General features: G+C 42.2%; 1 protein-coding gene across 1 annotated transcript in view; it reads right to left on the bottom strand.

Moving 5' to 3' along the window:
• LOC310637201 (carboxyl-terminal PDZ ligand of neuronal nitric oxide synthase protein-like) overlaps nucleotides 1–25,293 on the bottom strand; it is a 78,459-nt gene that overhangs the window by 26,098 nt on the left and 27,068 nt on the right. Inside the window, 8 exon segments of the mRNA XM_083357542.1 lie at nucleotides 2,332–2,497; nucleotides 4,062–4,232; nucleotides 5,503–5,663; nucleotides 5,989–6,130; nucleotides 13,187–13,295; nucleotides 14,664–14,731; nucleotides 14,733–14,735; nucleotides 15,790–15,885. Coding sequence (XP_083213668.1) covers nucleotides 2,332–2,497; nucleotides 4,062–4,232; nucleotides 5,503–5,663; nucleotides 5,989–6,130; nucleotides 13,187–13,295; nucleotides 14,664–14,731; nucleotides 14,733–14,735; nucleotides 15,790–15,885 — 916 coding nt within the window.

Below are 25,293 nucleotides of genomic sequence, written 5' to 3'. Positions count from 1 at the left end.
TGCTATGGGAGCCAGAAGGCAGGCTATTACAGGGGGAAATGGCCCAATGTATATTCTCGATGGCCCGGAGGTTCGGCAGCTCCTGGTGAATGCCAGGTCAGTCAACAAAGCTCCCTTTATCCAAGAACACATCAAGGAGATCTGGCATGCATCACCAAGACCTGGCTGAATCTGGAAGTGGGGGTTCCCTTGTTAGAGATATGACCAGCCAGATTTAGGATCTGGCACCAGCCAAGACCTCAGAGAGTTGATGTGGCAGTGATCATCAGAGTCTCTTTTGGCCTTCAGGGGTGTTACTCCCCAGGTCTCTGGTTGTGAGATCCTGTTTTTGAAACTGGGCTCATGGGATCAATAGGGATTGTTGCTAACATACCAGCCTCCCTGCTGTGTTGCAATTTCCCTGCCAGAGCCACTGAAGGCCATTTCAGGGCTGGCAGTGGAGTTCCCTAGACTTATATTCTGGAGGACTTCAACCTGCCATCACTGGGTTCAACCTTGGAAACAGCTCAGAAGTTCATGACTACCATGGTGGCTTGGGTCTGACTCAGGACAGTGACCTCATGATTGTCAGATCTGCTATCAAACCGCTTCAGCCTTGCTTCCATTGCATTCTTCCATAAAAAAGGGGGAGTAGCAACGGAGGAATATGGGGAGGGGGGGATGACAGGAACTAGAAGTGCCAACCAAAGACAACGGTTGAGAGATCCAAGGACACAGACCTGGGAATGGAATGCAAACACCTGCCAAAGAGATGCCAAACTTTAGAACTGTTTCTAAATCACCTAGTTTGAATATCATTGGGCATTTAAGAAAATGACCAAAGTGGGAAAGCCTGGGAGAAAGGAAAAACCACTGACTTTATGCAGGAATATTCAGATCTGGCTTTGCTTATTCTGTAACAACTTGGCTTTAGTACAAGTATACCTTTCGCTACAAATGGAGTCGAGAGTCTTCCTTTCCTAAATGTCCAAGCCAGGCTAGGTCTGACAATGATTTTCTTATTGAAGCAATGGCAATGTGAACTGGTGGGGGGATCTAACATTATCCTGCTTGTCGTGGTCAGATCACGCCCTGGTGTTCTTGAGACTCTCTTATGCTGCCCCCTCTACAAAGAGGTCAGATCTCTTCAAATACGCCCCTAGCAATGATAGACCACAATGGGTTCCAGAGGGGACTGGGGGATGCTCGGGGGGTGGGTGGGTGGGTTGTTGCACAGTCCTCCCAAAGTCTTGCTAACATCCTAAAATCAAAGGGCACCCAAGGATTTGGACAAGATCATGCCTGTGCGGCCTGTCTCAACCCATCGCTCTTGACTCTCCCCGTGGTTCACAGAGAAGTTGCCAGGTCCTGAAAAGTGTTAAGAAATGATGAGAGTGTTGCTGGAGGAAAATGAAGTCTAACTGGACATGACTTAAGAGACGCTGTTATGTTGGTAAAAGCTCCAAAACAGCATTATTTCTCCACCCCTTTTTCTACCCATAAGCGTCTATTTTACTTGTACTTCTATTCTGTCTTTTACGGTGCTGCATTTGATAAGTTGGGATAATTTTATTTATTTATTTATTTATTTATTTATTTATTAGTTTTTATAAACCGCCCTTCTCCCGAGGGACTCGGGGCGGTGTACAGAGGAAGGAATGTATACAGATTGAACAATAAAAATAATAAGAAACACTAATGAAAACAAACTGGGACCCCAATTAACGCTATCATGCCAGGCCGGACTGCTGGAACAGGAAAGTTTTTAAGTCGCGACGGAAGGTACGGAGGTCAGGGGCCATCCGGATTTCGGTTGGTAAGCTGATTCCAGAGGGCTGGCGCACCCACTGAGAATGCCCTCCCCCTGGGGGCCACCAGCCGACATTCCTTGAGCGGTGGCACCCTGAGGAGGCCCTCTCTGTGGGAGCGCACAGGACGGTGGGGTGCTGACATTGGCAGAAGGTGCTCCCGTAGGTAGTCCGGACCCATGCCTTCGGAGTAAAGACAGATGAGACCCTAGACCAGGGGTAGGCAACCTCGGCTCTTTTATGACTCATGGACTTCAACTCCCAGAATTCCTGAGTCAGCATAGCTGACTCAGGAATTCTGGGAGTTGAAGTCCATGAGTCATAAAAGAGCCGAGGTTGCCTACCCCTGCCCTAGACCCTTTGCTTTTTTCCTCTAGACACTTTACTTTTCCTCAAACAATTCAATTAGTTTACATTTGGTACAGATATAACTTGCTGTAAAAAAAATTACAGCATGAAAGACAAACGGAAAATGTGTTCTGGAGAGAAAACTAAGACAGGAAAAGAAATGGTTCCTATAGACGGGAGAAGGAAGAGCTCTTACTGGTGTTAACTCCCAGCAGTTTTGCCTCCAGTTCCTGCACTTGCTTTACCAGAAGTGATATATGCTGAAGAAGGTCTTTATTCTGAAGCAAGAGCTGATGTACTCGGGCCTGTGCCTCAAGGCGGGCAGCTGCCTCTGTAGCTAATTGGTCTTTCAACAGATGTACCTGCATAACAGAGACAAAAAAACACATGGTTATACATAGCTGCAGTGAGAAGTAGATAGTACAGAAGAGCTTTCTTTCTGACAGAACCCTACACTTTGAATATAGATATGAATGGAGGCTGAATATACTTCAAGATTACTTCCCCTGAGATAGCTAGTGAAACTGTCTTTTGGGCCTGCAGAAACTGAGGAGAAGATCCAACCCACCAAATACTTTGCAGAGCCCTTAGCTCAGGGATGTCTAACTGCTGGCACACAGGCCAGATGCGTCATGGCGAAACTGCGCCCACCCCATTGCCGGTAATGGGGGGGAAAAGTCGGAATACGTTACGAATGTCACATGGCATTGCAAGTTTGACACCCCTGTCTTAGATACTAAAAAGAAACCAAGATATTGGCTTAAGGATAAAAACAACATTCAGAGTGATATCAGTCTCCAAGGGGAACGGTTCATGAGTAAGAAAACAAATGGTATATTGTTTCAACCACCACCAAATATTCTTACATTTTCATTGATAGGGCCCGCAACTTGGGCGTCCTCCTGGATTCACGGCTCAGTTTGGAAGATCATATAGGAGCCGTGGCCAGGGGGGCTTTTGCCCAGGTTCGCCTGGTGCGCCAGTTATGGCCCTATCTGGACCGAGATGCCCTACGCACAGTCACTCATGCGCTCATGACCTCCCGGTTAGACTACTGCAATGCTCTCTACATGGGGCTGCCCCTGGGGACCACTCGGAGGCTTCAGCTGGTGCAGAATGCAGCCGCGCGAGTTGTGATGGGAGTCTCCCGATACTCCCATGTAACACCTCTTCTCCGCGAGCTGCATTGGCTTCCAGTTGCCCTCCAGTTGAGATTCAAGGTGCTGGTGATGACCTATAAAGCCCTAAATGGCATGGGCCCGGATTATCTAAGGGAGCACCTGCTGCCAGCGTCAATTTCCCATCGTCCTGTGCGCTCCCACAGGGAGGGCCTCCTCAGGGTACCGCCAGTCATGGATTGCCGACGAGCGATCCCCAGGGGGAGGGCGTTCTCTGTGGGCGTGCCTGCCCTATGGAATCAACTGCCAACGGAACTCCGGACTGCCCCCGACCTTCGTTCATTTCGCCGGGACCTAAAAACCTGGCTCTTTGAGCTATCTGGTCTGGACTGAGGGGTTTAATGTTTTTAAATTGTGATTTTAATTTTTGAGGCTAGACTTAATGTAATTTAATTTTAATTTTATATTGTATTGTTTTTAAATTTTGCCTTGTAAACCGCCCTGAGTCCTTTGGGAGTAGGGCGGTATATAAACCAAATTAATAAATAAATAATAATAAATTAATATACTGGCAGTAAAGAAAAGGATATCCCATGTGCAGTAAAGTTGGCACTGAAACTGCTGATCTAGGGTTCTATTCCTTTAAATCTTTTGCTATTTCCTAGCTAAAGAACTGCAATTGAACAGGCAACTATTAGCCAAGCTCAGGCTGGAACATTTCATACACTAACACAGTTCAGATGACTTTGTATAGGATTTCTATGCAGTCTTTTCTTCAATTAGATCTTCCTGCAAAATAGATAATAACCTGAGCCACCGCAAACTGAGTCTGTTGCTGTTGCTGCTGCAAAAGCTGTTGCAGAAACTGCATTTGGTGATGAGCAGAGAGGGGAACCTCTGGTTCAGGCAACTGGGTAGAAGAAGAAGGGAGAAGCATTTTAGGAGAAGCCATGAAGATATTCTCTTTATGAACCAAGTCCTATGAAAAAAAGCAGATGCAATGATCAATGCAGGATTCACTTTAGACTTTCCTATACCCCAGTATACATCTTTTATTTGTCAGGAACATAACTCTTCCCCACCCAATAGGCAGAGGGGAGCAGCTACAGTGGCACAACCAAAGCACGGTTACACTCTACTTTAGGAAGGAGACCACAGAGGTTCTGGTGCTTATATAGCTCAGCAACATCACTAACCAGGACAATTTCCTCCAGCTCATCCATAGTTTTGGGGAAACCATCCATACTACTTTCTCTTTGCCCGATTAAAAAAAAAGTAACAGCACCAACCATGATGATGCAGAGGCTTCGACCCAAGAGGATCAGATTCTACTCATTCTGGCTAATATAATTTATCATCTAGGTAGGTAGCCATCTTAACATCAGAGATTTTAAAATATCATTGTTTCCTGCCAATATCAAGTGAAGGAGGAGATGGAGAAGGTGTAGACATCTGGCAGGGAAACAGAAAAAAGCTGAGCTTCTGAAGTACACAGTTTTCAAATATTGCGTAGCATCAAGAACAGAGATCATCTGCTGAGAACATTGGGAATGGGCTGACATGTATCACCATACCATTCCTTTGGGAAAGGCTCTACTGTGTAGGATCGATTTATTTCCAATGAATGATATATTTCTCATAAAGGTAAAGGTTCCCCTGCACATGCGTGCTAGTCGTTTCCGACTCTAGGGGCCGGTGCTCATCTCCGTTTCAAAGCCGAAGAGCCAGCGCTTGTCCGAAGACATGTCCGTGGTCATGTGGCCGGCATGACTAGACGCCAAAGGCGCACGGAACGCTGTTACCTTCCCACCGTAGTGGTCCCAATTTTTCTACTTGCATTTTTACGTGCTTTCGAACTGCTAGGTTGGCAGAAGCTGGGACGAGTAACAGGCGCTCACTCTGTTACGCGGCACTCGGGATTCGACCCGCCAAAGTGCCGACCAATATTTCTCATACTTCCCACATATTAAATATGAATGGATAATTCCCATTAATGAAATGATAAATTTCTCATGAACAATGAGAAAAGGAAACAATTGGGTTTTTTTTTTCAGTTCAGGAACATAGGTATTTCATTTGATTCATTTTCCTGATTACTTTCACTTCAGGATTAGGATAGCCTATGCTCTGTAAGGTAGTGGACCACGTGTCAGTTAGACTTTTGATTCTATAAAAGGCAGAGTTATTCAAGCACTCTTCCTAGAGCTGTATTCTTTGAACAGAAGCATCACTGACAAGGAGACGTATACCTTGCTGCAAAGAAGACCAGACATCTCTTTACCAACAGCGTCAAGGTCCGTCACTCCCCTGGTAAACTCCAAGTGATCACTCCCTGATCGACTAGTGTCCACGGCATCAATATCTGTTTCCTCAGTAGTGTTGATAGGTACAGGTTCAGTCAAACCACAGGCTATGAGAAATTATCAGTAGCAAAAATTATTACAGCAATCTAGGCAGGATCTAAGATAAGGTCCTAACATCTGGTTTAGGAGAGGCAAAAGTGAAGTCCCAGTAGGCCCACAAAGAAAGATTATTTCCATGCAGAGAAAGATTAGCTCCACTCTTTCAATTCTGTATCCGAGGGCTGAGGGCATTTTTCAACCTGCTCTGGGCAAGTCATTGAACCCATTCTTCACTCAAATAAAGTTTTGCCACTTCTTTTCCTGTCTGTCTGGGACTTCAACTTTCTGTTCATAGAAAGAGAACCTTTCCCACCATTGTTGTTGTCTTTTTACCTGGTGCTTCCAAATCCTCGCTGGCCTTTTCACTATGACTGTCCTCTTGGCCATCAGCGTTCTGCTGTGTATGCTGAAGGCTCAATTTATGGCAGACTTCAAATGCTTGCCCCACTGTTCGAACAATGCGCATGGCTTGACTCTGCAAGGTAGAGAGAAAAAGAGCAATAAGAACGTCCCCTCTGAAGACCAAGGTACAGTTATTTCTGAGGGGAAAGATCTATGTCCCTTCTCTTAATATTCAGTTAGGTACAATACCAGTGTCAATTTGGGTAATAATCCACTTTCTTCCATGTAATGCTTTTCTCTGATTTCTGTAGCCAACATATTGTCTCAACATAATTAGATAATCTGCTCCCGAAGAGCTTATTTTCCTACATTCTTCCCTTTCAACTTTGGAGTCTTGCTGTTTAGTGACATGGAAAGAATCACAGATGGGTTTTCTAAATTTGCAAATCAGTGCATTGAATGTTGTACTGAATGACTGAGAAGCTGCACTTCGACTTTAAGCTGTTCCTTCTGAGTTTGTTTCAGATATATACTGGTGGACTTACCTGATACTCTCTTATAAACTTCTACCTGAATCAGAAGGCAGATATATAACACTATTCTGAATTTTGAGTAAGCAACAAGCTAGATACATTTTTGCAATAATATGTAGTTTGTCACTTAGACATGAAGGCGTTAACAAGGAATACATTTTTGGAGTGGCCATTCCTACATTATATCCCCAGAGAGCAAATAATAACTGTCATAAAAGTTATGGTGTCATTTAGGTTTAAATGGTGTTTTTTTTAAGAATAAAAGGTAAAAGTAAAGATTTCTCTGTCAGTTGTGTCTGATTCTAGGGCATGGTGCTCATCTCTGTTTCTTGGTCTAGGGAGCCAATGTTGTCCGAAGACAATTCCCGTGGTATGTGGCCAGCATGGCTATATGCCAAAGGCTCATGAAATGCTATTACCTTCCCACAAAAGTTAACCTATTAATCTACTTGCATTTGCATGCTTTCAAACTGCTAAGTGGGCAGGAGTTTGGGCAAGTAATGGGAGCTCCCCCCCATTGCATGGAAACTCAGGTCTCAAACCCAGGCTGTCAGCTCTCCAGCTGACAAGCTCAGCATCTTTAAGAGTAATGCAACTTAAACCTAGAAACAGAACAGTGTTTTCCAACCTGACCAACCTTCAGATGATGGGGTGTCAATTTCCATAATTCTCAGCAATAGCCAATGTGTAAAGGTAATCCTCTCTGTGTCTTTCATCCCAGACAACCAAAACACATTGGCTTTGCCTCAGAACAGGCTATGTGACATGCTCTGGCTCTATTAAGAAGAAGGGAATCTGCCTAACCCTCCTGGTCCGAGTTAAAAAAACAATCTTGCCTAGCTGAAACTGAGAGAGCTGAAGTGGAATGAAAATTTAAAAAAAAGATGTGTTGGGATAAAGAGAAAGGGAAAGTTAAGATTTTTCAGGCCCAGATTTAAGCTTGGATTTTCTAGAAAACTAAAAAAGCAAGTAAAATTGTATGGGTAAAATTGAATCCTTCTGATTCAAAGAAATTCCTTACTTGTGTAGACATTTTCTTTTATTCTCACCAATTTCCCTAACCCATCTAAGATGGTTTTTGAGTTTTATTTCTACCTTCTAAGGCTTGAGCTATCTCACTCAATTTTGTGTAATCTGAATTTATTTTATCTTAATGTGTTAAACTCCCCTTCATGGATTACTGCCTTGTCCTGGCGAAGGGGCTTACGTAATTCAATGAAGCTATGAGCTATGCCGTGCAGGACCACCCAAGACGGACAGATCATAGCAGAGTTCTGACAAAACGTGATCCACTGGAGAAGGAAATGGCAACCCACTCCAGTATCTTTGCCATGAAAGCCCTATGGACAGTACCAAAAGGCAAAACGATATGACGCTGGAAGATGAGCCCCTCAGGTCGGAAGGAGTCCAATATGCTAGTGGGGAAGAGCAGAGGGCTAGTACTAGTAGCACCAGAAAGAATGAAGCGACTGGGCCAAAGCCGAAAGGACGCTCAGCTGTGGATGTATCTGGTGGTGAAAGGAAACTCCGATGCTGTAAAGATTTTTTCTCCATAGGAACCTGGAATGTAAGATCCATCAATCAAGGAAAGCTGGACGTGGTCAAGCAAGAGATGACAAGACTGAACATCGACATCTTAGGAATCAGCGAACTAAAATGGACAGGAATGGGTGAATTTAATTCAGATAACCATCATGTATACTACTGCGGGCAAGAATCCCTCAGAAGAAATGGAGTACCCTTCATAGTCAATAAAAGAGGAGGAAAAGCAATACTGGGATACAATCCCCAAAATGACAGAATGATCTCAGTTCGAATCCTAGGCAAATCATTCAATATCACAGTAGTCAAAGTCTATGCCCCAACCACTGGTGTTGAAGGGGATGAAATTGACTGGTTCTATAAAGCCCTACAGCACCTTATAGAACTAACACCAAAACATGATGTCCCTATCATCATGGGGGATTGGAATGCTAAAGTAGGAAGCCAGAAGATAACCAGAATAACAGGCAAGTTTGGCCTTGGAGTACAAAATGAAGCAGGGCACAGGCTGACAGAATTTTGTCAAGAGAACACGATGGTCATCGCAAATACTCTTCTTCAACAACCCAAGAGGCATCTCTACACATGGACATCACCAGATGGTCAACACAGAAATCAGATTGACTATGTGCTCTGCAGCAAAATATGGAGAAGCTCTATACAGTCAGTAAAAATAAGACCAGGAGCTGACTGTGGCTCAGACCATGAGCTTCTCATTGCAAAATTTAGGTTTAAACTGAAGAAAGTAGGGAAAAGCAGTAGGCCACTCAGATATGAACTAAATCATATCCCTGATAAATACACAGTAGAGGTGACAAATAGATTTAAGGAATTAGATCTGATAGACAGAGTGCCTGAAGAACTATGGATGGAGGTTTGCAACATTGTACAAGAAGTAACAACTAAAGCCATCCCAAAGAAAAAGAAATGCAAGAAAGCAAAATGGCTGTCTGGGGAAGCTTTGCAAATAGATGAGGAAAGGAGGGAAGCGAAAGGCAAGGGAGAAAAAGAAAGATACACCCAATTGAATGCAGAATTCCAGAGAATAGCTAGAAGAGATAAGTATGCCTTCTTAAATGAACAGTGCAAAGAAATAGAAGAAAACAATAGAATAGGGAGGACTAGAGATCTCTCCAAGAAAATTGGAGAGATGAAGGGAATGTTTCATGCAAAATGGGCATGATAAAGGACCAAAATGGCAGGGAGCTAACAGAGGCAGAAGAGATTAAGAAGAGGTGGCAAAATTACACAAAAGAACTATACAAGAACGAGCTTAACATCCCTGATAACCACGATGAGGTGGTCACTGAGCTTGAGCCAGACATCCTAGAATGTGAAGTGAAGTGGGCCTTAGGAAAGCTGAGCAACAACAAATCTAGTGGAGGTGACAATATTCCAACTGAGCTATTCAAAATCTTAAAAGACAATGCAGTAAAACTGCTACACTCAATTTGCCTGCAAATTTGGAAAACTCAACAGTGGCCACAGGATTGGAAAAGATCAGTTTACATTACAATTCCAAAGAAAGGCAGTGCCAAAGAATGTTCAAACTATCACACCATTGCACTCATTTCACATGCTAGTAAAGTTATGCTTAAAATCCTACAAGCTAGACTCCAGCAGTATGTGGATCGAGAACTACCAGATGTACAGGCAGGATTTCGAAGAGGCAGAGGAATTGCCAACATACGCTAGATCATGGAGAAAGCTAGGGAGTTCCAGAAAAACATCTGCTTCATTGACTATGCTAAAGCCTTTGATTGTATGGATCACAACAAACTGTGGCAAGTTCTTAAAGAGATGGGAGTACCAGACCATCTTATTTGTCTCTTGAGAAACCTATATGCGGGTCAAGAAGCAACAGTGAGAACTGGACACGGAACCACTGATTGGTTCAAAATTGGGAAAGGAGTCCGGCAAGGCTGTATACTGTCACCCTGCCTATTAACTTATATGCAGAGCACATCATGAGAAAGACAGGGCTAGATGAATCTAAAGTTGGAATTAAGATTGCCAGGAGAAATATCAACAACCTGAGATATGCAGATGATACCACTCTAATGGCAGAAAGTGAAGAGGAACTAAAGAGCTTCTTGTTGCGGGTGAAGAAGGAGAATGCAAAAGTTCGCTTAAAACTTAACATTAAGAAAACCAAGATCATGGCATCCGGCCCTCTCAATTCCTGGCAAATAGATGGGGAAGAAATGGAGGTAGTGACAGATTTTATTTTCCTGGGCTCCAAGATCACCGCAGATGGGGACTGCAGCCAAGAAATTAAAAGACGCTTGCTCCTGGGAGGAAAGCCATGGCAAATCTAGACAGCACACTAAAAAGCAGAGACATCACCCTGCCAACAAAAGTGAATATAGTCAAGGCTATGGTCTTCCCAGTTGCAATGTATGGCTGTGAAAGTTGGACCATAAGAAAGGCTGAGCGGCAAAGAATTGAGGCCTTTGAACTCTGGTGCTGGAGAAGACTCCTGCAAGTCCCTTGGACTGCAAGGTGAACAAACTGGTCAGTCCTAGAGGAGATCAACCCTGACTGCTCTTTAGAAGGCCAGATCCTGAAGTTGAAACTCAAATACTTTGGCCACCTAATGAGAAGGAAGGACTCACTGGAGAAGAGCCTAATGCTGGGAAAGGTTGAGGGCAAGAGAAGAAGGGGATGACAGAGAATGAGGTGGCTGGATGGAGTCACTGAAGCAGTAGGCGTGAGCCTAAATGGAGTCCAGAAGATGGTAGAGGACAGGAAGGCCTGGAGGAACACTGTCCATAGGGTTGCGATGGGTCGGACACGACTTCGCAACTAACAACAACAACAGTGTGTTAAACTAATCAACAGAAATAAAGGAAAGAATAACTACATTATTTTTGTTTCTGGTGCTTATTTTATTTATACAAGCTCAGTTATCATATATTTGAGACACTTTGGGAACTCTGTGCAGCAGGATGTCTTATATTAATATTAATATTAATATTAAGAGCCTTGGTGGAGCAGTGGGCTAATGCCTCCTTAAGTAACACCAGCTGCCTGCAATTAGTGCAGGTTCGCATCCCATCAGGCTCAAGGTTGACTCAGCCTTCCATCCTTCCAAGGTAGGTAAAATGAGGACCCAGATTGTTGGGGGCAATAAGCTGACTTTGTAAAAATGCCGCTTGGGGTGGGGCGAAAGCCCTAATAAGCAGGCATATACATAGAATGAAGGCTATTGCTAAGCACATTGATTTGTGCTTCTTAGATTGTAAGCCGCCCTGAGTCTTCGGAGAAGGGCGGGATATAAATGGGATAAAAAAATAATAGCAGATCCATTCCACCAAACAGCCTTAAACTTATTGTTTCATCTATAACAGGAACAGATATCCATCTGTGATTTTCGCAACACTGTGTTTTTTTAACACAACCTTAATTATATTTTCAGATGACTATGTAAAGCAATGGAGTGAATTTTTACTATTTTTTGAATTTAGAAAAATCGTGTTATCTATCATTAGATTCCCCATCATGCCTTAATCACACATGTCACACTATAGTCCTGGGAGGTGGTGTTATAAAATGTACTATAGTTGTGTTTGCTTATTATTGTTGTTTGCTAGTGAGGACACAGAATATGGGATTCCTTTCCATCCCACACCTCAGACTTAAGGAGAAGGACAGCGGGAAAGACAGGTAATGGCAGCAGTAAGAACCAAGCAGCTACATCAAGGCAGGAACACAGTGTCAGAATGTAGAATTTGGAGCACTTCTGGGAAAGGAGAGTGAAACAGGATGGGAGAGAGTTTTCTGCAGAGGCCAAGTCTATGGCTCTACCTGCCAACAAAAGAACGTATTACTGTGAGTTCTATTTTCCCTGTTAAAAAAAGAGTCTTTCTGACTAAGTGGTGATGACAGATGATTTTAAGCCATCTGGGTTTCATTGGTTATATTCATTTATTGTTATAGAAATGGCTAGTTTATAATGTTATAGAAAAGTAAATAGTTGAGGTTCAATGTTAATGCTTCCTTCTACTCCTGCAACAAAGCAAGTCAGAAGTCAGGGCCTTTTCTTTTTCCCTTCTCCCCCTCACTTTTCCCTTTTTCTCTCACCCTTCGCTCGCAAAAGCCCCCCCACTCACTCACACTTTGCTCACAAAAGTCTCCAGTCGCTCTCATTCACTCCTCCGTCTCTTTCAAAGGCACCTCGTTCAGTCTCTCCCCCACTCACTCCATCCCTTTTAAAGGCCTCTTGCTCGCTCACTCACTACTGCCCCGTCGCTTCCAAACACCATTTGCTCATTCACACACTCACTTACTGCCCCGTTGCTTCTAAACCTTTCCAAATGCTTCCAAATGCCATTTGCTCATTCACTCACTCACTGCCCCGTCGCTTCTAAACGCTTCCAAACGCCACTTGCTCACTCACTTACTGCGTTTGGAAGTGACGGGGCAGTAAGTGAATGAGTGCCGAGGCCAGAGGCCATCAGCTGTTTGGTGCTGGAGATGCCGGGTGGCCTGATGCAGCGCTCCGTGGCTGGGGCGTCTTCAGCTGGTGTCAGGGACAATGCCAAAGGCCGTCGGCTGTTCAACGCTGGAGACTGCTGCCACGAGGAACACAGCTCTGGGTCGGGGTTCAGAGCAGCTCCGGGTGGGGGCTCAGTATGGGCTGCGGCGTGGCAACTGCAGGGAGGGGAATCCCCACAGCGGCTGTGGGGAGGAGAATCCCCGTGGCCTGTGGCTCCAAGCCACAGGGGTGGGAGCCCAAAGACTGGTGGTGACGCCGTAGCAAGAGGGGGTTCTTACAGACACCGGCATCGCTCCCAGTGAGAGCACCTCTGAGTTCCGGCACCTTTTTTTTTTTTTTTTAGAAAAAAAGCCCTGGTTTCAAGTACCATCAACACAGAGCATAAGTAAGAATGTTGTTTAGAAAGTACAAAAAAGCTCCTTCCCCAGCACCTATTCTCCTCTACCTAAGGAGAAGAAAATACTGCAAACCTTTTTACAATTCCCATGTAAATAGGCTCCAGGAAAATAAGAGATACAAACTATGCACCATATCCCCAGAGTGGGATGATGACCTTCAGTTGTTAGAGGGATTTATAAGAGGCCCTAAGCTTATAACTTGCCAATTTGCAACGTACCTTTTTCTTTGACTTGAAAACGTTACAGTGGAAGGTGTTACTGGAACCATCCCTTGCAATATAACTGAAGATCTTCAGGTCCTGGGAATCATGGGACACATAAAATATCCTGCAAAAACAGTAGAACTATATGTGCATGTATACATACCACATAGGAAAGAGGCTAGTCTTATCATTGTCTTGGAGAAAAGACAGCCAAGTCAAGGTATGGGTTTTCATTGATCGATTGTAATTAATACTGGCATATATAAATAATAATATCTTTACATTATTACTATTGTGCAGTTTATTCCTTTTCCTCGCTCTACCACTTGTGCACTCTTTTCTAAGCAGATAGTTTATTAATCACGATACGTTATTACCATCTGCTAATATGACTAATAGACAGGAATAATATTCCACCGCTAGCCATTTCTGTTTAGTGAACCGGTTGATACTTAAAATGCACACGGTCAATTACCAATTACTATTTTCTGTCATGCAGGCTATAGCTGCAACACGATAGAATTATAATCTGAATTCCAGAATTCCATCTCACAAATACCTCTGCCTGTACAGTGCTCATATCGTAAAGCATGAAGTTGGATTAGTGAAAAGAGAAGACTGAAATAGGGGCTATCCTTCAAAGTGCTGTCACTGTCACATCAAGACCTAGAAACCTCTGCCAATTGCTAGCCTAGTCTCAGGTCCCAATCTGGATTCATTCTGGACTGTGTGCAAATATCATACCACTTGGAACAAAATGGCCTGGGGAAAAGAGAGACAAACCCATGTAGTGATCAGCTATCTACCAGCACTTTCTACCTTCTTCTTTAAACCCTCCAAGAGCTATGGTGGTTAAAATGCAGCATTGCAGGAGTTTGATCCTGACCCACTCAAGGTCGATTCAGCCTTCCATCCTTCTGAGGTTGGTAAAATGAGGACCCAGATTGTTGGGGGAATATGCTGACTCTGTAAATCACTTAGAGAGTTTTATGAAGCACTATGAAGTGGTATATAGAGCCTTGGTGGAGCAGTGGGCTGATGCCTCCTTAAGTAACACCAGCTGCCTGCAATTAGTGCAGGTTCGAGTCCCACCAGGCTCAAGGTTGACTCAGCCTTCCATCCTTCCGAGGTAGGTAAAATGAGGACCCAGATTGTTGGGGGCAATTAAGCTGACTTTCTAATAATGCCGCTTGGGGTGTGTGTGAAAGCCCTAATAAGCAGGCATATACATACAATGAAGGCTACTGCTAAGCTTGTAAGCCGCCCTGAGCCTTCGGAGAAGGGCGGGATATAAATGGAATTAAAATAAAAAATAAATATAAGTCCAAGTGCTATTGCTATTGCTCTCAATAGCCCCGTCTGCAAAACAGAACCTTGTCTAAGTCATTGGAGACTTGCCTATAATATGCACACTGCTAGTTAACTTTTCCTTCTCCCAAAGGCCAATAATGATGCTGTTAACCTGTGTGCTTTCCTCACTCACATCTCTTACCTGTAGATAGGGTCATGCATCACCAGCAGCTTGTTCTCATCCCCGTCCCACTCTTTCTTCTGTAAAAGAGAGCTGTGTATAAGCAGGACAGATGCTTCACTGAGTGACATAACATTTATGAATGTCCTTTAGACAGTATTACTAAGGGACCAAGCTCTTTCGTAGCTACATTGTCCTGGGAGAGGTGGTCCTCACCTTCACCGAGAATGGAAAATATTGCTGAATATGACTGCATACTCTGCAGCTGAAAAGCAGGAAAGCCTTTGAAGATTATCTGTCCCCAGCCAGCTGAGTTCATCCCTGTTGTTTGTCTAATTAATTTTAATTCTTTTGGTAATGCCTGGGGAGGTTTCCTCTTTCTTTCCTTTCCTTCCTTTTCTAATTACCTTCTTCCCTTCCCTCATCCCAGTCATTTTGCTCTTCTCTGAACACCATATCCAGTTTTCCCTGCTCCCCCACCCTTGTGCTATTCCACTGACCAGAAAAAAGAATAACAGAATAAGAGAGTTCGAAGGGACATTAGAGGTCTTCTAGTCCAACCCCGTGTTCAAGCAGGAGACCTATACTATTCCAGACAAGAGGCTGTCTGGTTTCTTCTTCAAAGCCTTGAATGATGGAGCACCCGCAATTTCTGAAGGCAAGCTGTTTCACTGGTTAGTTGTTCTCACTGTTAGGAATTTTTTTTCTTAGTTCTAGATTGCTTGATTAGTTTCCATTCATTGTTTCTTGTCTTGTCTTTCTGGTGCTTTGGAAAATAGGTTGACCCTCTCTTCTTTGTGGCAGCCCCTCAGATATTGGAACACTGTTATCATGTCACCCCCAGTCCTTCTGTTCACTAGATTAAACAAACCCAATTTCTGCAGCCATTCTTCGTACGTTTTAGTTTCCAGCCTGCTAATCATCTTTGTTGCTTTTTTCTGCACTCTCTCCAGAGTCTCTACATCTTTTTCATAATATGGTGAGCAAAACTGGATGCAGTATTTTAAGTGTGATATGTTTCTCTATATGAGAGCAGTAAGAGAAACATTTGATCTACGCAGAGGGGGATAAATTTATTTTAAGTTCCTTTAATTCATAGGAAATCAACTGTACTACAGGGTAAAAGTTTTAGAAATCAAGAACCTACCTTCTTCTTCTTCTTCTTTAGTACCACTTTCACACCTTCTACAGATACCAACAGATTCACCTTCTTCTTCTTTATACTTTTGGCTTTGAATTCATACTGCCAGGTGTAAAACACAGGTGTTAGTAAGGCCTAACTTCAGCACTGTTCAGCAAACTGTAGGACATGTCAACCTGTGCTGAGCCCACTTTCATTTTCTCACAGCTATTACTGTCTTCTTTATAGCCACTTAATCATTAAGGAGCACAACCCCCTTCTGCAACAAATGATCTGCAGGCAGTGCTACATTTCTGGGTGTCTCTGATGCAGTTGAATTTATGGAATCTTTGCAAGTTGATCCAATTCAATTTAGCTCAGCAGCTGCTCCAAAGAAAATGGTGAACATAAGAGTTTTGCAATGGGCAGTTTCCCATTGGCAGGAGCCAGTTCCTGCGATTTCCATACTCCCTTGCAGTTTGCCAATAATCTTTGGAGAAGTAGCTTTGCAGTTTTTCCTCCCACCAGTAATACTTTAGCACCTGGCAGGTGGTATGCGACCCAAGGCAAGTGTAGCAAGGGAGGAAATGAGCTAAAGCAGTGCTGCACAGGCCTGGAGGAGATCAGTTGGAACTGCAGTCTGTCAGGGCTTGGCAGAAGCTCTAGGATCAGCACGCACGGCTACATGCTGATCGGAGCTTCCGGTGCACCTGGAAAAGGAGGAGAAGGGTGGAGAGGAGAGGCTATAAAAGGAGCAGTTTTTGGCAGGAGAGGGAAAAAAAACACAGAGAAAGAGAGAGAAGAGGATTTTGTGAGCGAAGCGATGAAGAGAGTGCTTGCGAGAGGGGCTTTTGTGAGCAAAGGGTGAGCGCGAGAGTGAGAGGCTTTTGTGAGTTTAGGATATGAGAGAGAGCAGGGGGGCTCTTGTGAGCGAAAAGTGAGAAAGAGAGCAAGGGGCTTTTGTCGGCGGGTATGTGAAGGGGGCTTTTGCAAAGGGTGAGAAAGAGAAGTGAGGGGCTTTTGTGAGTGAAGGGTGAGAGTGGCGGTCAACCTCCAGCTGAAAAGCCCAACTAAGAAAAACACCAGAGCTATTAATTACTCTAATGTAACATTTAATGAGCAGAATCATTACTTGGCAGGTTCAAAGTGAAAGTAGCTGTGAATAAATGATGGGCAACAGTTAAAGAACGAATGTCCTCTCCTCTCTGACAATTCGGGTCACATTATCCAATACAATTCCCGGTAATTGTTACAAGAAGGCACTTTAGTTCACCAAAACAAAACTTCATCAGGAAAGGTGGGAGGATTTGTGCACAAGGTGTTAAGCTGGATAATTTATATGTGTTAGGAAAGCAGCAGGATGGTGGTGCATAAACACTTACACACCCACCCACACATAATAATTGTGTACATTTATTACATAGAAGGTTAGGTTATGCAAGTTTTAGAGTTCTGCAAAGGATGCCAGACCTATCTGAGGGACTTAAAATGCAACACGTTTTTATTGCGCTATTTGTAAGGAGTCAAAGTCCAGAGTGTATTCTGTAAGTAAGAAAAGCTCAAGGCAAACAAACAAGAGTTTTGTAGTTAGTGCATGCTGATTTAATTGGTCCTATAGTGCCCTCTCTAGGAGGAGCTAGGTATGTACTAGTCTTAGTAGATGACTGTACCAGATATGGGTTTTGCTATTTATTACAGAGAAAAACAGAAGTTCTTCAACAGTTCAGGCAATAGGTGAACTTTGTAGAGTGAAGATATGGCCATAAAGTATAGTCTTTTCTGAAACACTTCCTATGTTTCCTAATTAGTAATTATGTCATTAGTTTTGCTCAATTTCCAGACACATAGTTGTAGTTACTCTAGGTGACTATAGTACTTGAGACAGAATGCCCAGATGTTTTAGCAGTTGCCACAGGTGTTATTCTCGCATTTCCATTGGGCAAATAAACCTACTTTGATAGTGCCTTCAAGTCCACTGATGGTTCTGGTTTCAGTGGTTTGATTGGCAGAATGGACTTGTACTGGGATGATGTTTCCTACATTGACTGTTCTAGAAGTGGGTGGTCGCTATACCCTGATTGGCTCTTTCAGTCATGTATTCTTGCCCCATTGGCTGAAACAATGGGCTAGAAAAAAATGGACTGAAAACTTGTGCACCTACTGAATCTAAAAAATCCTCTGATAGAACTGCTTCCACCCTTCACTTTAATGACTCCAATTTGAAGATCTGATGCCTTGTGAATTGTTGCAAGACTAGACATTCAGGATTGCTCTCCATAATGTGTTTTTTTCAGTACCATAAAGAAGACAGAAACACATCTGTTAAGCTCTCTTCTTAGGTTTACTCTTTATCAAGCCAACATACTGTTAATGTTTTATTGCTCCTTCCATCCTGAGATATTTCTTTTATTTTAGAATTTATGTTATTTTAGAAGACAGAGAATGGTGAAAATGCCTTTTGGTTTTCTTCTAGCTTTTATTTTATTTTATTTCTAATTTTACATTTAAGTATTTGAAAAGCCTGTGGCAGCTGGGTTAATTGATAATACAATGACATACAAGTATCTTTAGTGCAAGTCTCAAGCTGTTACATTAAATTTTTCCTCTTTTCCCCTTAGTATTTACTGTCTCCTGTTTAAATTGATACAATTCTTATTAAATCAATTAGATAAAAATGACAGTCTTACATTTATCAATTTTTTGCTTATACATATCCTTATTATTTTAACATTCAGTCTTTATAGACAATCAATGTCCTAATTAGTTTTCCCCAGTTTTTAATTTCCCATTAATATTTAACTTAACATTTAATATTTCGAATTTCCAAGTTTTAAGTAACCAAAGTTCCCATTATCATAATACATTACAAAGTCCAGTATTCAGAATACATATCTTATCTATTTGACTATATTCTATTTCTTTTTTTAAAACAAATTTTATTGGTTTTCCAGTTTTACATTTAAATATTTGGAAAGCAGCGTGGTGATTGGGTAATCAATAGTTCAATAACAAAATCTCAGGTTGCATCATCAAAAATTCCTTCTCTATTTCCCTTAATATTTGTTATATCATCTTTAAGCTAGTACATTTCTAGTTATAGCACGTTCAGTTAAAACATTTATCAATATATTTTTACTTATACATATCCATGTCCTGTTTTAAAATTTTACCTAATTTTCAATTTTTCATTATGGTATTTCAACTTAACCTTGAATATCCATAGTATTTAAATTTCGGGTAACCCAAATTTCCTTTATTTCACTACATAAAAATTATCATATCTAAAATACACATATTAGTTACTTAAATACATTCTTATTTTATTTCATAAACATTTTCTATTTCTCATCCTAGTACCTCACCACTTACTAATAAAGTATCCTTTATTGTCTCAGTCCATTTTTATATTATAGTTCAAAATTGAATCCTAATAGTTAATTTTCATTTCCCTTATAAATCTAAATCCTAAATATTAAGCCAATTAATCTCTTTTTTAATCATTTTCTACAATATTTAAATCAATATCAGGTTTAACCACAAGGTGTCACCCATACCAGTTTAGATTTTTTTAAAAAACCAAGATATATATCGTCTTTTTTTTTCCAATTTTACTTCTTTTTTGTAAGTAAAAACCCAAATCTTCAATAAAAATAGGAAATCTTTTAGTCCTCAACTTTTGGAAAGATAGAAATCCAGTTAAAATCAGGTTATTGTTTCAACATTTTAAACTCCCCTGGATAGTCAGTCGCCGCTGTTATTAGAGGGTGGGATAGAGTTTCCCTTCCCTCTCTCCACAGGGGAAAAAATACTTTAGGCAGCTTATACAGGTGGGAAAAATAGTTAGGCTTGAAGAGAGGTTCAGATCTCACCCAGTCTCATCTGTACTTCTTTGTAGGTGCCTGGTGGTAAGTTTGACTTTGGCTGTCTGCAGCCTGGTGACAAGCCATATTTCTATGGCCGGTCTTTTGTCTGCCAGTCTGGAGGGCTGCACCAGATCAAGCAGAAGAGCTACCGCCCTCTCGTGATCAAGCGGGGATGCCCTCCTTGCTGATTGCCCCTACAGGGTGACTTTTGACCCTTTCTAGGGTCCCCCAGAGATGCAAAATCGAACATGGAAGATGGAGCTCGTCTTCCAAATGTCCGTGGCCAACGCGGTGGCAAACCGGAAGTCTTTCTTCTAGCTTTTAGTGCCTTGGAGCTATTTTATCCTGCCTTTTCAGGCCAAATTATCATGAAAAGTGCTTTAGGAGTCTGATTCAATTATTTTATGGTTATAGAATAGAATAGAATAGAATAGAATAGAATAGAATAGAATAGAATAGAATAGAATAGAATAGAATAGAATAGAATAGAATAGAATAGACCAAGGAGATCTTCTAGTCCAGCCCCCTGCTCGAGCAATACTATTATTGCTAGTATTATTGTTATTCTGTTAAAATAAAATAATTTATAATAGCCTCACATTCATTTGATATGACATAATTTAACTGCAGGAGTATATAAATTTTAAACATATTTATTAAGTTCTTTTTTTATTTTTACACCAATAAAAATGTTATGGTTATATGCAATTTTTTGTCAACAATTCCAAAGTGGTAATTTCATTCTTCTTTGACAGTTTTTCAATTTCTTAGTTTAGCTTACCTAACTAGGGCATGGAATTTCCTGTTCTTTTCTTAAGTATTAATCAGATCCAACTCTACTTGGCTTTTCAAGATCAGCCAAGGTCAGTTAGGTGCTGCCACCATCTAGCTGGTATTTCATGCAAATAAGAAGCAAGAAGCTAATAACCAACCAGAATATCTTTGATGTCTTGCTTTTCCCTGAGGTAATTGGGGGTGAAAACATTTTTTAGCTGAACCACAGTGGGATATGGAACATTCTATTGAGCATCATAAAGTTCAGAATCTTTTATGTACGTTCAGAAAGATTGCTTTGGTGGGTTCAAAATACCCAGTGTAGTCATATACAATCTTCTCAAAAAAATTGTATGTATCAAAGTGGCCAATGTTCCTCAACATTGGCTGCATTCAACTTCCAGAATTCCCCAGCCAGCATAGCTAAAGCTCGCTGGGAAAAGCTGGGAGTTGGAATTCATACCTTTTCAAGCAGCCAATGTTTAGAAACACTGGTACATACTCTCTATAGTACTTTCTTTGATTTTAAAAACCCACTAAGGCAGACATGTCAAACACAAGGCCCAGGGGCTGGATCCGACCCGTGAAGTGGTTTCATGTGGCCCGTGAAGCCATCCTGGAAGCAGTGAGGGAACGGCCCCCACTGCCTTGGCCCTGGCCCAGAGACCCTCCTTCTGCCAGAGACCCTCAGATCTGTCCCACTCCTGCCCAGGCCCCCATAGGCACCCTTGATGCGAACGATGTAGAGCTGGCCACACCCACCCAGTAGGCCATACGCACTCTAGCCACGCCCACCCAGTAGTTCACGCCCACCCAGGCCATACCCACCCAGCCCCTTGAGGGCAACCGCAATGCTGATGCGGCCCTCAATGAAATTGAGTTTGACACCCCTGCACTAAGGAAAGTAAAAGAGGGATAAACAGGAAAAAAGTGGAGCATTTCAAAAGTAAAACACACCTATGAAATATGTTTTAAAGATCTTTTTGTGTGTTTTATTTCTACTTACAATGTGCAACAAAATCCTCTGGGGCCTGGAAGCTATAAGGATTGGGGGGGATGGGGTGGGGTGTCATCAGACTAAATCTTAGCAAAAGAGAGTTACTAGTCATCTGGGCAATCTCGTAACGTCAGTAATTATTATTATTGAATCCTTCAGCATTCTATGGTTGAGGCCTTTGATTCCTTAACATTGTTTGTATTTGTGCAAATCTTGAAGTCATCCTTGTCCACTGAGTGTTGGTGGTGGTTTGTTCAAGCCTGTTGTTTACTTTCCAAACGTTTCATCACCAGGCTAGGTAACATCATCAGCAGAACTTTGGTTGAAGAGTCTTTTTTTCAGTTCTCTGTTTTTATAGGTCTTATTGTGGTCAATTGGTCATGTCATGTGAGGGTCATTTGGTTGTGAGATCACCCTGGCTGGTCATGCTGTGTGAGGGACCAACTGACCACATAAGACAGGGGTGTCAAACTCAATTTCATTGAGGGCCGCATCAGCATTGCGGTTGCCCTCAGGGAGCTGGGTGGGTATGGCCAGGGTGGGCGTGGCCTACTGGGTGGGCGTGGCTAGAGTGCGTATGGCCTACTGGGTGGGTGTGGCCAGCTCTACATCGTTCGCATCAAGGGTGCCTATGGGGGCCTGGGCAGGAGTGGGACAGATCTGAGGGTCTCTGGCAGAAGGAGGGTCTCTGCGCCAGGGCCAAGGCAGTGGGGGCCCTTCCCTCACTGTTTCCAGGATGGCTTTGTGGGCCACATGAAACCACTTTGCGGGCCAGATCCGGCCCCCAGGCCTTGTGTTTGACATGTCTGACATAAGACTTATAAAAGCAGAAGTGAACTGAAACAAGACACTTCAACTGAAGTTCCATGGATGATGCTACCTAACCTGGTGAAACATTTGGAAACTAAACAACAAGCTCGGAGAACAAACCACCACCAATATCTATCACCTGAGCTACAAATATTTTTCACCATACCCACTGATCTTGTGTACTGAACTTTAAGTACTGGCAAAAAAACATAGAATTTATTAGGTATAAAATTTAGTTTGCTATTTATGCATATGATGCTAAAGCTAAATATAAAGTTTATATTTCAACCCTCTAACTCACTGCTTCGTTGCTGTAAGTACACAATGAATCTGGGACAGATTTCAGACAAAATAAAATGAATGGATAAAGCCTAAGACATATCATCAGGAGAAGAGAATTGCATTAACAAGATAAGATAATCTTTATTGCCGTTTTTTTTTTCACTGCGGGCACAACAGCACACATCAAAAATGAAATTTAGTTCCCCCGCTCTCAAAGTGAAACAGATACATGACACACACCTAAAACATACTATAAACAACATATCTACAGACCCACACCCCTACATATACATAACAATAAAATATTAAATATTGTCCATCTTAAATATATAACGGAAGGAGGAAGCCTTAGAGTTCACAAGGTTAATGCTGTATGGAATGAAACTATGGTTGAAATGTTTAGTGTTTGGGTAGAATGGGGCTAGCAAATGGAATTCAAGTTAGTTCTCAAACACTGTGCAGCACATCACAAAATCCTTAATACAGGCAAAGGCGAAAGGTCACAACACACAGCAATTCCAAGCATTCCAGACAAATGCCAAAGCATCTCCCCCACAAGCTGCCACTCTTCATGCAAAGCCAGGAGAGGTGGGAGAAGTATAAAGCAGAGCAGGAAACAGAGGAGTTGGGAAGTGCTCCAACTGGCAAAATCAGGCAGGTAAAAAGAGCATGAGCAGAATATCAGATCAGCCTGTCCTTTCCAGTTTTCAGTAGAGGCAGACAAGCAGGTGACTTGAAGGAACAGGAAGAAGGAAACAATTCTAGCGGTATAAGCCCTGTCATCTCAAAGTCCCAAGAGCTCTCCTGAAAACTGAACTGGGAATACCGGTACAGCTCTCAGTTACTCACACTCAGGGGTGCCCAACCTTTTTGAGACCATGAATACACTTAAAATGTTAAGAGCATAGTACAGGCAGTTTCACAAAACCTTTACCATAGTGTGCTGTCAATCATAAAGCACCAATATACCAAAAAGGAAACGAAGCACTGACCTGCACACACCCACTATTTTATTTTCTAAGCTGCTTCTGGTATTGTAAATACAGAACATGCTTAAGGCTGGTAATGATTTCCCCTCCACGCAGATCTTACAGCCAGCAAAATCTTCCAGAATGGAGCTCATATGATTTATTCCCTCCTAAGCTCACTGTTCTAAGCATGACCCACTAAGGCAGGGGTGTCAAACTGCTGGCCTGCAGGCCGGACAAGTCACCAGGAAACTGCGCCCGCCCCATGCGCCCGGTGAGAGATTGCCGGCGGGTGAGAGATTGCCGGCGGGTGAGAGATTGCCGGCGGGTGACACCCAGGGATAGGGCCTTCTCAGTGGGAGCGCCTGCCCTCTGGAACCAGCTACCGGTGGAGCTGAGAACTGCCCCCGACCTCCGATCATTCCGCCGGGGCCTGAAGACCTGGCTCTTTGAGCTCTCGGGCCCAGGCTGAGGAGAAATTTTTTAATTGGGTTTTAAATTGTGTACAGGGTTAATTTAATATTTTTTAATATGGTTTTAACTTTTGTATGTTGGATTTTTTAATTCCCTGTAAACCGCCCTGAGTCCTCAGGGAAAGGGCGGTATACAAATGCAACTAAATAAATAAAAATAAATAAATTGCCTGTAATGGGAAAAAGCTCTGATACGTCACGCGACGCCACATGACGTCGTGAGTTTGACATGTCTCACTAAGGACTTTTCCTTCTGGTCCAACTTTATTTTTTAAATGTTACTACAAAGTAAAATAAAGAACAAAGATGCAAGTTCAACTTTTGTTGACTACATAGGTCCAACCAAGCAGTTTCTTGCTTAGAATAAGAAATTCTACTATATTAACTCAAGTTCTTGTGCTGATACTTGCCTGTCTGCTTCTCCCCTCCTCCCTCCCTGTCTAATTCCATTAGGAGGAATAAGAAAGGCCAAGTTGAGAGGCAGAGCAGACAGGAAAGTTGGTTGTCCTTTTCTATGTGTAGTTTAAATAATAATAATAATAGGAAGACCAGGGGAAGTTGGGCAGGCGATTGGAGAAATCATTGCCAAGGCATACAGACAACAGGTAGTGCCATTTCTGCAACACGGAGTAATATTAACATTAAACATCCCATAATGTCACACAGTGATCACTATAGTGATCCCTTCACCACAAACAGTTGATGGCAAAGACAGAAATAATTGGATGATGCCATCAGTTATCCAGAATAATTGGCCCGTGCTTGGTCTGCTCTTTGGTATATATTGGGGAATTTTCTTCTTTTTTAAAAAAAAATAGGCATATAGGGAGATATAGTTATAATTAAACATATATTCTTGAAACACTAGCTTAGTTCAAGATTTATGCCACAACCAGTGTAACAATTAAGTAAGTGTGATTACAAAATATGGAACCTACTGATCTGGAGACTATCTAGAAAGATGGTCACAATTTCATGGATGTTTAGATTTGTCCCACTGAAATATGCAAAACAAATTCCAGTAACTATTTATACCCATTTTAAATAAAAAGATAGTATTACTTTTTTTGTTTAAAAGAAATATCTGCATATTTTGAAGCAGCATACACACTTAAAGTAGCAGAAATAACATGAAAGTGAACTTTCATTGTGATGTTTATGGATCAGCAGAATCAAGCGCACAATCCAGTGGCTTAATTTGTTTCCTATCTTAAAACAATCTAGTTATATTTGCAGCAAACGAAACTTTGAAGCAGTCTTTGAAGAAAAGTCAAAGGACTGGAACAGCAAATGACCAAACTCATATGATTAGAGGCTGTAAGTATTTATCAGTTCAAGGAAAGAAGATTAATTCCTAGTTAAAG

The sequence above is a fragment of the Vipera ursinii genome (genome assembly GCF_947247035.1).
Source record: "Vipera ursinii genome assembly, chromosome: 3".
NCBI lineage: Eukaryota > Metazoa > Chordata > Lepidosauria > Squamata > Viperidae > Vipera > Vipera ursinii.
The sequence above is the reverse complement of the archived record's forward strand: the minus strand, read 5'-3'. Positions and strand labels throughout refer to the sequence as shown.